Source organism: Leptonychotes weddellii, chromosome 6 (genome assembly GCF_054177405.1).
Source record: "Leptonychotes weddellii isolate Sample4059 chromosome 6, ASM5417740v2, whole genome shotgun sequence".
Taxonomy (NCBI): domain Eukaryota; kingdom Metazoa; phylum Chordata; class Mammalia; order Carnivora; family Phocidae; genus Leptonychotes; species Leptonychotes weddellii.
Genome location: NC_138374.1, coordinates 30,403,652 through 30,419,122, shown reverse-complemented (window position 1 = coordinate 30,419,122; position 15,471 = coordinate 30,403,652). Strand labels below are relative to the sequence as shown.

General features: G+C 41.2%; 1 protein-coding gene across 3 annotated transcripts in view; it reads left to right on the top strand.

Annotated features, from left to right (window-relative positions):
- The first annotated feature begins 1,946 nt into the window (after positions 1 to 1,946).
- Positions 1,947 to 15,471, top strand: part of LGI1 (leucine rich glioma inactivated 1) — a 43,391-nt gene continuing 29,866 nt past the window's right edge. The window contains exons 1-2 of one of the 3 annotated variants that reach the window (XM_081823807.1): positions 1,948 to 2,495; positions 2,895 to 2,966. In XM_081823807.1, coding sequence (XP_081679933.1) covers positions 2,029 to 2,495; positions 2,895 to 2,966 — 539 coding nt within the window. In that variant the 5' untranslated portion in view covers positions 1,948 to 2,028. Of the gene's footprint in view, positions 2,496 to 2,894; positions 2,967 to 15,471 lie in introns of all 3 variants that reach the window. The other 2 variants (XM_081823809.1, XM_081823808.1) reach the window with 2 other exon arrangements.

Below are 15,471 nucleotides of genomic sequence, written 5' to 3'. Positions count from 1 at the left end.
ATCTTGATAATTTGATACATTTGAAAGTGAAACATAGGGAGTGAATTATCCTGTTTAACCACACTGATCAGTTTCACCAAGTCTCTGTGAGAATGTCACCCCACACAGAGTGATAGGTCTGTTCCCTGCCATCTGTATGACCTCTCAGGAACACAGTTACCCCACCTATAACATTTTGGGGGTTGGATCTGAGAACTCTGAGGTCCCCGAAGGTTCTCGGGGTCTTTATTTTATAATTACAAAATGCATCATTTACAAGTCAGATAAGTTAGGGGATGGGTGGTTAGAATAAAAAACGTCCTCTATAAAATTTTTACTACATAATTATTTTATGGAGCAAGTTGCCACTGTGCGCTTGAAACAGGATTCAATTTACAGAAATCTGGCTTGCAGCCAACTTTTAAGTGACACTTTTACCATTTCAAGTGGGGCTTGCCCATGGGTCACAGTTTCTAAAAACACTATCATATACTCCCTCCCTCCACAGAGACTTTGACAGTGAAACATTAGTAGAATCTATTCTAAAATCATTACTTCTCTTGGATTGAGGTTTTTTTCCTCTTCTGTAAAAATACAACATATTTAGGCCCCATTGTTGCTCTAGGTGTACTGTTTGCCCAGCATGTGCACAACGCTGTCCAGGCGCTGGATTCACTGCAGGGTCTCTGCCCTCATGAAGCTTAGAGTCTTCTGAGTGAACAGACAGTAACCAAATACAAGAATGAACATGCCTGCCACTTCCCCCCTCCTCCCACCTCCAGAGCTTACAGAGATTAAACAAGTGATTGCAGTGAGTGTGGGGCATGTGATGGGAGGGAAGGGGTAGACCGCCAATGCATCAAGCTCCAGGGGAGGATGAGTTTGGTCATAATCACACATTTGTTCAAATTGTCCTTTTACTGCTTTCAGTCTAAGAAGGTGAGCGGGAGAAAGGACTGTAGACTGACATCCCCTGGCCAGCTGGGCCAGCTCCAGGGTGGCCGACTTCAGTGTGGTAAGAGGACCCAGGATCTATTCTCCTCCTTGTCCTCCAAGGCAAGGGTCTTCCCACCCTCTTGGACTACACCACCCTGCCCCAATGTCCCAATGTCAAGGCCTGTTTTTTTTTTCTTTAAATAAATTTCCTATTCCAAGGGTATGCTTTCTTTCCCATCAACTATGACAGTGACGTAGCCTACCATTTTGATGTAACGTTCATGATATTTATGGAACACCTCTGCTACCATCCCCATTTCACAGACAGGGAAACAGATGCAGGGATAAGGCCAGCTAGTTTGTGGTAGATTTGGGACCTCAAAGCCAGGGCTCCGGCTCTTAATCCAGTGCTTTCCCCACCCTGTCTGAGCCTCCAGGGCTAAAGCAGGTCCTTTACAGGGCCCCGAAAAGCCAAAGTTGGCAGCCTCCTGCTGGCAGGGCACTCCCTCAAGCTTCTGGTCCTATAGCTAACGAAGGGAGTGTGAGAAATGAGGAGGGTGGATTATGCACGGGGGCAGTCTACACTCTTGTTTCCTCCCTCATCGTGGAAGGAGGGGATGGCTTACACATGGGGGAGGGGGGCCCATTATGAGAGGCAAGAATTCATAAGAGTTGATAAGTGTCAGAAAAGTATTTACTCACATTCATTCCCTCAAAGTCACATTCTCCATGTGTTCCTATTTGTCTTTCAACGATGGCATCAGTCAGGTGGATTCAGCCAGCCATACCAAGGTTTTAGCCAAATGCTGCGGAGGGAGAGAGTTTCATTTAACTTCATTTTTCCAGCCAGGGCTGGCTCCGAAGCAAGTTTTTCTGACTCGGTCGTTTGCTACATGCACAGCAAATTCCCAGAGGTTTCTGAGACTGCCGAGATCTGACACAAGATGACTGCTCCCACCCACCCGCCCACCCACCCACTAATAAGACATAAAGCCGTCCTATTTTTGGTAGCAATTAAAGGGCCTCCCGGTGCAAGCAGAACGCTGTTTATTTTCTGTTACATCACTTCACTTTGCCTTCGAAGGCTGGTCTGTGCTCAGTGTTCTCTTGGTGATGCAAGTCGGCTCTCTCCTCCAGCAGTTGGGTCCCTCCCATCGTACAGCACCTCACAGGTCTCTTCCCCGAGCAGTGCGTTGCTGGAGCGAAGAGCAGCTCACGAATCAGCTGCAGGTCCCCGTTTTGAAAAGCAGAGACACAGAGGCAGAGGAAAAGGGTGGACTCTTGTGTGACCTGGTCTCAGAGCAAGACAATCACCAGCTGAATTCCAGAAGCCCTGTTCATGTTTGGGGATATTTTTTCGACTGCATGGAATCAGAGAGAAGCCAGAGGATGGGAAATGCCTGCATCCCCCTGAAAAGAATTGCTTATTTCCTATGTCTCTTATCTGCGCTTTTGCTGACTGAGGGGAAGAAACCGGCGAAGCCAAAATGCCCTGCCGTGTGTACTTGTACCAAAGATAATGCTTTATGTGAGAATGCCAGATCCATTCCACGCACCGTTCCTCCTGATGTTATCTCATTGTAAGGCCCGTAAGCATTTTGATATCTAATTTACGATTTAAAAATTCCAGCCGATGTATTTGGGGCTTTGTATGTATCGGTAGGAGGGCATGGAGAGAGAAATTCCTCTTGCGTGCTTGGCCATTTGACAGTGCTAACATTTTGCTGCATATAGAAATTTTGATTTTGATTAAGCTGCTATGGAACATGCTTAGATACTCCCTACCCCTGAACATTATTATGAGAAACCTGTAGCCGATTCATCTCTCCTACTCCATCTGGGAAGGAACAGTATGGTACTTCATAAAATAGTGTCAAAATAGTGCCTGTTTTGCTAAACCGGATTAACATAAGGTTTGTTCTGTGTGTGTGTGTGTCTCTTTGTGTATGTCTGTTTGTTTTTTGTTTGTTTTCTTTCAGATCCTTTGTGAGATCTGGTTTTACTGAAATCTCAGAAGGGAGTTTTTTATTCACACCATCGCTGCAGCTCTTGTGAGAAATATTTATATCATGACTATTTTTAATATAGCATATATTTGGATGAGCCCTCTAGTAAAACGATCTCAATATTAATTTTGTCAAATGTGATTGCATTTCTGGAAAGAAAAAGACTATCAGTAAAGTCAGAGGTAGCTGGGTTTGTTTGCGACTTGACACAGGCAGTGCAGGTTGATTCTTGCAATGGTAAATTTGCTAACCTGTAATGCTGTCTGCTTTAATGGCTATTTATGAAGTTGTTGGAATGTTTGCAACAATGCTCCCAATTCCATGCCACTATTTTACTTTCATTTTTGACTTGGGAACTTTGCTTATTTTGCCCTGTAGTTTTTGAATTAGTCGATACTGAACCCTGCATAACATATGCGCTCAAGATGTTGTCTCCCGGGGATCTGGGGCAGGCTGCTACTCTGTATGATTTACCATGTGGGGAAAAACAAATCCGGGTTCTTTCTAGGTAACTCCTTAATATATTAACTCTCATGAGATTGTTTTCTAATCTCCCGTCATTTATAACTAGTCACCTTACAAGGAGGCAAAGAAAATATTAATATAGGATGGTGCAAAGGATTAGTCTTTGCTGTGTGTTTTGAGTTAGCCACGAGGGAACCACATATTCCAGCTATGTCTCAAAATAGTCAAAAAACAATATTTGACTAAGAAATCAGATTTCTCCACAGGCACAATATCACATGTATAATTTGTTCTGACGTGTAATGTTTGGCCATTGGAGTGCTAGTTCTTAGAGCAGGACCACATGAGGGCCAAGAGGTCTCCCCAGACTCAGGTGTCAGGTGACAGATTGGAGTTGTAGTGACATGGTTTCAGGAGGAAATTAGCCAATTGTCGATCAACTGAGTTTTTGTTATCTGAACTGCATGATTCAGGACCCAAGTTTTTTGCTTGCTTGATTTTTGGTTTTTGGGTGGGTGGGTTTTTGTTTTTTGTTTTTTGGGTTTTTTTGCCTTAATTGGCCATTTTGGCTGTTTGAGGTTATATATACGGAGACAAACAGCATGATTTGAAATTGGAGAGACCTGTGTAAATCTAACCCCACTACTCACTAGAAACTAGACATGGAATCTTGTGCAAATGACTAAATCTCTCTGAGCCTCAGTCTCCTCATCTGTAAAATGGAGGTGATGATACATTGAAGGATTGTTATCAGAGATAAATAAGATTTAAGTAGATAAAATGCTTGGCATCAGGTATGACAAATGGTTACAAGTTTTATGAACGGTAGGGCTTTTAATTTTTTACATAAAGCTAAAAAGCTAAAAAAAAAATCTATAAATTAAACCTGTTAATCTGTTGTTTTATCTATATGAAATTCCAAAACTGGTTTGACTATTTCATTGAATTCACAAACCTGATCAGGTGTTCAGACATTATATAACAATGTTGGCTAATGTCTTTCTACTAGTTAATGTCTTGGATTGATATGCAATTGAGTAGAATATGCTTAAGGGATTTATCTGACTGATGGCTAGTGGTATGATTAGGGGAAAGGTTAGCACATCAAACAAATCCAAAAAAGAGTCTTTAGCACATAGAGAGGCAAAGTCTCCAATGCTGGGATCCTTCCGCAGCATAAGAATTGGTTGTATCTGAAAAAGTGGTAATTGTGCTTATGTTGTCCACTTGTTAAATAAATAAATGGCTCATCTAAAAAGCATCCTTTTCAGGAGCTAAGGCACCTCTTCCCCCCCAAGGATAGTTGAATAGATGAGTCCTTAAAATTCAAGGAGAAGCATCAGTCAACACATACTAATATTCCAACACTAAATAGACGTTAGCTGTAACATAGAAAACCTGGATTGAGCAACCCGATCAGTTAGAACATGTCTACTTTGATTTTTTGTGTTTTGTTTTTTTTTTTAACCGGTGGACCAACCTCACAAGCACAGATGCTGGACAGTGGTATAGGAATAGTTACCGGCTGCTGCAGGGTAATGTGATTACACGTATTTAGAATCACAGAGGGAAGCCAAGGAACTGGTTTTTAAATAGCCCACACCGAGTGTGTGCCATGCCCCTGTGTCCCATGCTCTGAGTTCCTAAAGAACATTCCAGCCCTTATTTCTAAAAGCAGTTCAGGTTTCAGAAATAACAAAAGGGCGAGTAATTCTTGCCCTATATGTCCTTACTTAACTCACATTGGCTAACTTCAACATGCAGATTTGTGCCAGAGCAGAACTTATGCAAAAGTGTCAGGCGTCAAAGTTTGTCTCTGATCTCAGCACCCTGTTTCCTAAAGATTTTGCTCCCCATTCTTCTTGCCCAATTTCTTTGCTTCCTCCTTCTCCTCAGGAAAGGGTCTAATAAGCTCATTTTCACTGAGGAGGAAATAAATCATAAGGCTCCAAATAGGAATTGTGCCAAAATCATAATATTAATGGAAATAGATGGTTCACAGATGAAAAGAGTTCTTCTGTGGGGCATGGCCACCCAGTGCCCTGAAAACCCCACGTGGGCTGCCAGTCCCCCCCGGAACATGAAGACGAAGGGGCCTGAATTTGCCTTTGCATGACTTTGGCCATCAGACGAGGCCTGGATCACACCAGCCATGGCTTATGCTTTGCAATGAATTCTAACAGCATTTGTGACCGTGGATTACCAAACTGACCTGTCCTATCCTGTGAAGAGAGAAACTTCAGACTCGATTCTGCTTGATTGATGTGCAAAGGCAGTTGGTTTCTTGCTCTGTTGTTGAAAAAAGGAAAAGAAATGACCCATTCCCATGATCCATGCTAACAATCTGATAATTTTGTTATGGCCCCAGATGCTTTTTCAGACCTTCTGCAGAAGCATGATGAGAAGTACTTTTTGAAATGTCAGCCTGGGGTACTGAGGAGAATAGACACAGTGCCCTCCTTAAGTTACATACAGTGTTTTGGGAGAAAAGACAATGTGTGTTGGAGAGCAAGAACAACAAAAGCGCACACTTTGTAGAGAGGAGAGAAAGAATAGAATTATATAATAAAAATTCATCAAAAACGTTATACAAAACAGTTTTAAAATGTCTTATTTCTGGTTTTAAACAGCCACAATAACAAAACTTTGCCCAAGCAAATGCGATTTCATTCATGTTTTCCATAGAGCCAGTTGTGAAACATAACCAATGAGAATGATTATTCATTTGGGTTTGCTCTTAGGGGTGGGGAACAGTGCTTGCAGCAAATGCAATTTACAGAAATGTGTTTTCACACATTAAAGCCCTCTTCTTCTCAACTACAGACTGAAATCCCCAATGATAAAGGCTCATTGAGGAAGTAAAATTCTAACTGAAGAATATAAAATGTGGCAACATTGCCATTTGTTTATAAAATTTTTAATAAACTAAATCCCTCCAACTCTTGCAAGAGTTCTCTTTGCAGGGAGCAAATTACAAGGTTGATTTTAGTATCATGCTAAAAAAAAATCCATGTATATAAGAATTCAATGTGGTCAGAAAAAATTCTATTTATTCCAGTGAGATTTGGTCTTGTTTGAAGCAATAGAATTGATCCCTCTGGGGGGAAAAAAGTATCACTATTTCTTTTATGAATCCACAATAAGCACACAAGTACATAGCCCATAAGAAGTAAAAAAATTAAAAAAGGAAAAAGCAATACCATGAGCAAGATAAATAATACATCCAACTTATTAAGGTTTTATCATTTAGTACTTCAAAATACTATTTGCCCACAAGAAAATATCCATGGCCTATCTCACCTCTGCAGTTATCAGCCCCTTCTTCTATTTCTCCTTATGTTACAAGCATAAGAAAAATGTAGCACTCTTTAATGACTACTCAAGCCAGACCTATAAGCTAAGGGGGCTTCTCAAAGAATTATTAGCTGGTAATGGATAAGCATGCTTTGGTTTGTGGCCAGCTGATGCCCCCCACAATAGACCAAGAAGTAAAAATTTCAGTCAGCAAGTAGGTTGTGTTGTCTACAATTTGCCTCATGACCCATAGTTCTGATTTTCAACTTTTTAATTACTTAATTATTGTGACTGCAAAGTAACCTTGTATAACCAATGTTTTCTCTGAAAGTATATTTCATCCCCTCAATTATTCAAGCAAGAAACTTATGAGTTACCGGCCCCTTCTCCTTCACTGTTTTCCAACCAGACAAGTCCTCTCTCAAACAGGATGAGAACCTGCCACCTCCTCTTCAACCCAAGGCCATGGCCCTAACTGAAGCTGCCATCAGGGGTTCACGAGCTGCTGTGGGAGCCTCTGCATTGGGTGCCCCTGCTATCCACCTCCATTAGTGTTACTTTCCAGAAACACAGATCTCATCATGTCACCCTTGTGCTTGGACATTTTTAATGGTTTCCCGGAAACAGAGAAAGTCTGAACACCTGAGTTGGTCTTAATAGAATGTGGCTATTTGTCCAGGGTCATCTCATAATATTGACACCACACGTGCACACAAACACTCCCCAAGCTCCGTCCATTAACAAACTGAAGTACCTTATTCCCTGACCTCTGTTCTCTCAAACTCTATAGACTTTTTGGATATCTCTAGTTCTTCCTGTCATTTACTAGAGCTATCTGTGCTTCTATCTGCCTCATGTCTCTGGACATCGTGGAGGGTCATCAATAGCCAAGGTCCTAGAAAAGAGCCTAGATGTTGCAAGCCTAGACTAGCATATATTTGTTGAATTCAATCCATATTTTCACAGATTTTATACTAAAGAGTCTTGCTTTCCAATCAGTAGATAGTCACATTCTTTTTTATGTTTGGTGTACCCTATCAGATTTCACGTGAACTAAGTGCGTGGAGGTCTAGAAAGTGAACTGAACCCAAAAATTGTGAAGAGATTCTGTTCAGCCTCAGAATAAAGGTGTGGTTCACTGACTCAGTCACCTCCCCCATACTGGCATTTCATGTTGGGAATTGGCCTCCTTCCCTAGAAACCAAGGATTACCCCTACAAAGAGAGTAATGGTTGGATGATACTCCCTCAAGCCAAAGAGAAGCTCCCCAATCTGTCCTAGGGACCCAGGTAACGTAGAAGGTATGAGACAGAACACAACAGGCCATCATGGGGGGAGCCCCCAGGTCTGAGGCTCCAGTTCCTGGAGGACTTCTACCCTCCCTCCTGGAGGCCTGAATACAGACTAAATTTGAATGGGTCAGGCAGAGTCTAAGTCAGTTAACTACCTTGCCTTCGGGACCAGAACAAAATAGTGGAGGGCAGTCTGGGAGGCACAGGCACATCGTCTTCCCCAGGAGAGGCCAGGGAGAGCAGCAGTTTGCATGGTGGACACCTCCTTCCTCTTCACTGCCTCTTCACTTTCTTGCTGCCTTTTTCCCAGTCTCTTCACACCCATTCCTGGGCTGTCCCAATCCCCTCTTCTGTATCATGTGTATTGGTTGTACATATAAATTATACTTAAAAAAAAAAGGATAAAACCCTAGCGTTATGATATTAAACTTCTTCAACAGAGATCTCTAGTGTACCACAATTTAAAAGGCAAAGCATTTAAAGCCTTTCTTAGACCCACTGCCTGAGTCTCTTCTGTCCCACTTGGACTTCCTCTAGGCCTTTGACATGAAAAAAATCATATTTGCCTCCCAGGTTCTCTGTTGACTTTGGAGGTTGACTAGCATCAATGGTGTGAAGGGTAACATTCCCCCTTTATTCAGTCAGACATCCAAAGGGAAATGTTGGTTAAGCAGTATTAAGATGGAAAAAAAATTCACTGACAGAAAGGTTATTTCCTTTTTGACTTATTTATATTTGCTTAGCTAAAAGTAGGTATTCATTGTAGTGCTGCAAGCAGTAACAAAATGAAAGCAAAAGCCTCCCATTTCAGTAAATGCATTTTGGGATTCTACTGTGCAACAGGCACAGCACTGGGCTTTGTGAGGGACACGAAGATGAGTGTCATCTCTCTCCCTCCCTGCTCTGATATGGCAGCTCCAAGTTGGCAGTGATCCCTAAAAATGTAAATTATAATTGCCTGTGTTTGAATGCATCATAAGGTAGACTTTTTAAAAAATTTTTTATCATAAGGTAGTCTTGATAGGCTTTCTTATTTTGTTCAAAATCATATTCAGTTGATTGGTTATGATGGTGACTTTTGCCAACTGTTGAGATATAGGCTACAAAATGATTACAGGGGCTTTATGGTGACAGCTGGGATATCAAAGTGGCGAAGCCTGGAGAGCTGACAATGTGGCAAGTAGCAAAGAATGCAGGTTTTGTGGTCAAATAAACATGGGTTCAATGCCCACTCTGCTGTTTAGTAGTTCTATGCTTTGGGACAAGTTTAGTCAAGCCTCATGATCTGCATCTGCAACATGGAGAATAACCATCATACCTACTGCACAGGATTACAGTAAGGATTAACTGAAGCAATAAATGTAAAGTGCTTGGCACAGTTCCTGTAACTCAATAATAAATGTTATTTTTTATTATGGTTTTTGAAAATCACTTTAATTTGACCTACCACAATATCAGATTAGCATCTGATTGTATGGGTTGGATTTGCTTATGATCCTAGATTCGAAATGTTATTGTTCTACCCAGAGGTCTCCATCAGGACCTGCTAAGAAATCTTTCCTTCAAATACTTCTCACAGAAAACATGAACTATTTGTCTTTTTGGGGGGTAGAAGACTGAGATGAGCAGAATCCTCTCACTTCTTCCTCATGGAAAAACAACTGGCACCACATTTAGTAAAATATGATTTTGTTCAAAATAATTAACACTGACCAGTCTTCAGATGAGTGGTTCTATGGTAGAATGGAAAGAGGTCTGAACTAGAAGACATGAGTTTCAAATCCAGTTCAGCCACTAATGGGCTTTCTGAACTTGGGTTGGTCACAAAATATCCCTGGGCCTAAAATTTAAATGTATAAAATGCCAGAGATAGATAAAATTATGGTTCTTGAACTCAGATGTCAGTGGGGGTTGGGTGATAGGGTAAATAAAGGAAGCAGTTGAGTAGAAGACAATAGGGGGTGGTAGTGATTAGGGTAAACCAGAGAAGACAAGCCTTGCCTAAAAATGACATCCTCGGCTCCAGCTAATCATTGCTGATGAGAATATGGTACATGAACATGGAGCCATATTTTCCTAATTTTCAGGGGAAGGCAAAAATCTGGAAGCAGATTTTTAAAAAGGATAAAAACCAAACAAAACATAAGTTGACATTTTGGGACCTATATATCCAATTAACTGAGGTGTTTTCCTGGCTTAAAAAAATTCTATTGTATTGTATTCCATTCTACAAATAGAGTTACTTTAAATTAATATAATATAGAAGGTGATCTTGTTAAAGAAAATGGACAAAATTTATTGGATCAATTCTAACAAACCAGTAAATTAGATTATTAAATGAAAGAGCCTCATAATATGGAATTAGCTATTATAAAGTCATTATTAAAATAATAATGTGGGGCGCCTGGGTGGCTCAGTTGGTTAAGCGACTGCCTTCGGCTCAGGTCATGATCCTGGAGTCCTGGGATCGAGTCCCGCATAGGGCTCCCTGCTCAGCAGGGAGTCTGCTTCTCCCTCTGACCCTCCCCTCTCTCATGCTCTCTGTCTCTATCTCATTCTCTCTCTCAAATAAATAAATAAAATTTAAAAAAAAAAAAGAAAATTGGTTAAAATAATAATGTGAAAAAAAATAAATAAATAAAATAAAAAATAAATAAAATAAAATAAAATAATAATGTGGTTCTCAATTTTCCAAGTACATCCCTTGGGATTTTACCAAGACCTCCCCATGGTGGCTGATGATAAAACAATATTTCATTATCCCTCCCATGGTCAGGGACTAGAGAGAAATTGTTGTGCCCATTTACATGGCAAAATGGCAAGTGTTTGCCTGTGCACAATGTGATTAAAAAGCAATGAGCCTTAAAAAAAAAAAGACTAGAATTTATATGTACAAATAACTCTGAAGTCATTAGAGAATTCCTGTGGGAGGTCATAGATTCCTCCCAACTATGCTTCCATGGCTAAACATTTCTATATCCTTCTTTGAGAACTGTCTTCACTGCCAGTTTACAAACCATGCAATAAAACCAGGCAAAATTTTGTTAGGCGGTGTTTGTCATTTTTGTATTGCCTGATGCTAAGCACTTTATTGATCTCATTTTTTTACTTCATCATCACAATAACCCTATGAGGGGATATGATTACCTCCATTCCACAGATGAAGCACTGAGTCATAAAAGGGTTTTAAGTGACCTCCTCAATGTCACATCCCTCCTAAGTGGCACATCTGGGGCTTAACCCCACATCCTCACTTTTAACTACTTGCATCTACTTCCTCTTGAACATGAATCACTGGGCTTGACTTTACATAGTTCCGTTCCCAAAATCCAACCTTCTTTCAAAGGGTCAACCTTTGCCATTAACAAGGGTATTCAAGGGAATGTGTCCTGATTCCTGAGAACAATTAATGAGAAGGAGTTTCAAAAGCCCTTTGAAAGAGTGGTAGCATTATTGGCAAGAGCAACTCGTTTCCCTAGGATTTAATTCTCATTTGTATGTGTAAGCCCTGGTCTCCTTGCTTGGAAAAAAGAGAGAGAGAAGAAAATAGCAAAAGAAAAGGACATATACTTTAAAGTTATGCCTTAGATCAATGTTTTCTAAACTTGTGTCCTGTGGAACCGTTGTCCTGCAAGAAAAGGGTCTGTGCTCAAATAAATTTGGGAAACTGTACATTTTATCCCCCCACCTTGGCTACTCACAATGCATTTTGCCTTAGAAAAGCCTCTGGAATTATTTTATGTCATTTTGCTTTTCTTCACATCTCATAGGATATTGGGAATCTATGCCTTTGGTATTCATATTATTTATTAGCTTAATTATTTATACTCACCTTGTTCTAGAAAGGCTTGCTAGCAGTGGTTAGGCAGGTACAAAGAATTCCATCTTAAAGGATACACTAAACCATCTATCTCCATATAAGGAGTTAACTCAGACAATTTTGTTCGTGTGGATTCATTGAGTGTGGTATCTGGGAGCATGCCTCCCTCCCACACTGTCCACCTGGTCAAGCAGCTTGGCACACACAGCTGCCTTGGGGACCTCTCAGTGAATTCTCCATCTTTCTGAGGAAGTAGATTACCCCTTGCAGCATATTCAACAGGAAAAACTCCCCTGAGCTTACATTTACACTCACGCTATTTTTGTCTGGAGCAGGTTCCCTCACAGCCATTTCTCAAATGGCTAATCCAGCATTTCCCTGGGTATGATTCATGGAATATTCATTTTACATAAGGCTTAATGATAAAAGGGTCCCATGATCAATAAAATTGGGAAACTGCGTATTTCATTCCCTTTTGAAGAGTCTCAATTTATTTAAGGATAGAAAGAGTAGTGTAATTAAGAACTCTAATGATCTTTACTTACCCACTTTCTCCAGACTTATCTATTTTTCTATTCATGTAAAACCTCTCGACCCTAAGAAGGCCTTGTATTCCAGGGAATAGACTCTGGGAATTACCAGGCAAGGCTGTTCTAGACTTGCAGCAGACACTGGGCAGATCTGATGGGACTAAAAAGAGAAAGCATGGCCTCACCTATGACCGTCACTAGTCTGAGCACAGAATCCCAGCTTTGCCAGTTACAAGCTTCAAATTATTTTGCCTCTCTCACCTCGGTTTTCTTCATATTTTAAGAGGAGAATATAAAACCTAAATTATAGTGTTCATTTTAAGATTAAAATGAGTTCCTAGATGGCAAGCTGCTGAAAATGAGGCTTGGCACAGAATAGGCTTTCCATAAAATGTTAAGTCCCTTCTCCTTGGTGCTTCAGGACCAGGGTGATATAGGCTGAATTTATAAACAACATCAGGAGGGTAGGCTGTTGACTAGTTATGCCAATTCCTAGACTAGTTATGCCAACTCCTAGAAAGGAAAATTTGACTGTCCTGGGATAAGAGATAACAGACTATAAAAGCAAAGAGGTAGATCCGTGCTTTGATATTTGCTAGTAGGCATGCCAAGAATATTCCCAAGAGGAGTGCCTGGGTGGCTCAGTCATTAAGCATCTGCCTTCAGCTCAGGTCATGATCCCAGGGTCCTGGGATCAAGCCCCGCATTGGGCTCTCTGCTCCACGGGAAGCCTGCTTCTCCCTCTCCCACTCCCCCTGCTTGTGTTCCCTCTCTCGCCGTGTCTCTCTCTCTCAAATAAATAAATAAAATCTTAAAAAAAAAAAAAAAAAGAATATTCCCAAGGGGATCCCTGAAACCTACATTCTAATCCTGGCCCTGCTGCTGATAAAAGATGTATATGACCTTGGGTAAATCCCTTAACTTCTGCAGACCTCAGTTTCCTCACCTGTAAAAAGAGGAATTGAACTATGTATCTCTCTGGAGTGCCCCTCACCACCCACCAGATTTATGTGAAGCTAAAGTAGGGTTATTTCCCATCAACTCAGATTAAGAGGTGATGGTCTACTTAAGGATCAGCTGAATTTCATTGAAAATGTTTTTCAAGGATGAGAGACCCAAAAAATCCCAAAAAACAAAATACTGTGACATAAGGTGCTCATGTATGATGTTTCCCATTTTAATGCTTTCCTGCCTTAAAAGCGTATTTTTAAATATTCAAATTAAATTATTCACATGGCACATGCCCTTAGAATGTGCGTATTTAACTAAAGTGAATCATCAGCCTATTATTAATTATCATTCAACCAGCCCTATTCTTTTGGATAAAGGAGAATATTAGTATCTGAAGGGGCTGAATCATTTCAGCACAGCAAGCTCTAAACAACTTGTCAAGTCCCTCCAGCTATGCCCCTAACTCCTCCAGCAGACTGTGGCCTGTGTGGCTTCATCTCTCTCTTACCTATATATGCAAATACACATCACAGATGTGCCTGGTTTTGTGCGTTTCTGTGTTTACTCACACTACCCATGGCTGCCTCTTTCCCTGGACAATACCCATAACAGTTGTCTGGGACAGGCGACAATCTCACTAGCTCTCAGTCTCCCTAGCAGTAAAACTAAGGTTCTTCACTACATCTAAAGGCTCTTCCAGCTCTGATGTTTTATGTCTATGCTCTTTGCTTAGATATTCTTTGGCAGAAGCAGAGGAGACATGCACACATACGTCATCTCATGTAATTCTTAGAATCTTCCAGGAAGTCTTTTTGATATTATAATTCCTATCTTGACAGATGATGAAACAGATTCACCTACTTTATGTATCATGTACATAATGAGTGGCAGTCACAAGCTTAGAAACCAGATTCTCCATTCTATATCTGATCATTGCCATCTCCAAGTGACAACCAAGTGCTGGCTGCTCACTCTTTTCTTCTTCATCAGGAGTAGTCCTCACTGAGGGGAGATTATATGGGAGACCCCCCTCCCCCCACCCCCCACCCCCGCCCAAAGCATCTCCCCTCCATAGCCAGGAGAATCTGTTCTGGGCTAGAAGGCACCATGCAGGCCACTCATGGGTCAATGACAATTCTGATGATAATGGAGATGTCACAAGTGCCTGGAGGGAGTTTGAGAATTATCAGTAGAGCCAGGGGGCCCTGGCACATGACCAGATGAGCAATCCGGTTTGAGACAAGGGGAGATTTTCTCAGCAGGGTTACACGGCCATTCAGCTCTCTGCAGACCTGCCTCCACACCACTCCCTGCTTCCCATGCAGAGCCCATGCATACTCTTCCAAGAATGAAGCCCACAACGCTGCAAGCATAGACTTCTACATATTTCAAGCTAGAAACGACATAGCCCCCTCATTTGACAACATAGAGAGAAGTCTTAAAGCCACACGGGGGATTTACCACCAATTCACAGGAATTAAGACCCAGCCTTTCTGATTGCCTCTTCACTGTGCTCCTTCCCTGGAACCTGGAAAAATGAGGAACCAGGGCAGGAAACCACTTCAGCAGCCCATCAGCCTCGGCATCGACACCTGGGCTTGCCCAGTCCTTTTGCTCTTATGGACCCCCATCTCCACCTTCTTGGCTGGACATCGGGCAGCCTAAAACTTCACTTTCTTCCCCTCTAGCTAGATTTGCATTCTCTGATCTGCTCATTTCTTTGCTTCTCTGTTGCCACCTCGGTTTCCCTCAGGACTCCGAGCTCCACACTAACCTTAATGCCCACTTTTTTGCTCCTTTTGAATTAAATGCTCTGGTGCTAGCTTTTCAGTTCAACCAGGAACCCCATAACAACTTTACGGCCTTGGTGTTAATTTACTGATTGTGAAGAGATGTGACCCATCAACCTAGGTAGTTGGATGTAGACACCAGAAGGAGGAGCTAGAGCTCAAGGTGAGCAGATATCTTTCAGGGATGTCATCCTCTGTTCCCAGTGCTATATTAACAATAAAATCATGAAGGCTTTTTTAAAAATCCTATCATTGATGGAGAATTTTAAGAGTATTATCCTAAATACTTGTGGAAATCAAATATGCAATTTTAAAAGATTATTACCTTCAAAATTTACTGGATGACTTACTCAGAAGTAAAGTCATATTTCTAAATACTTTCCTTCTAAATCAAAAAGAATAAAAATA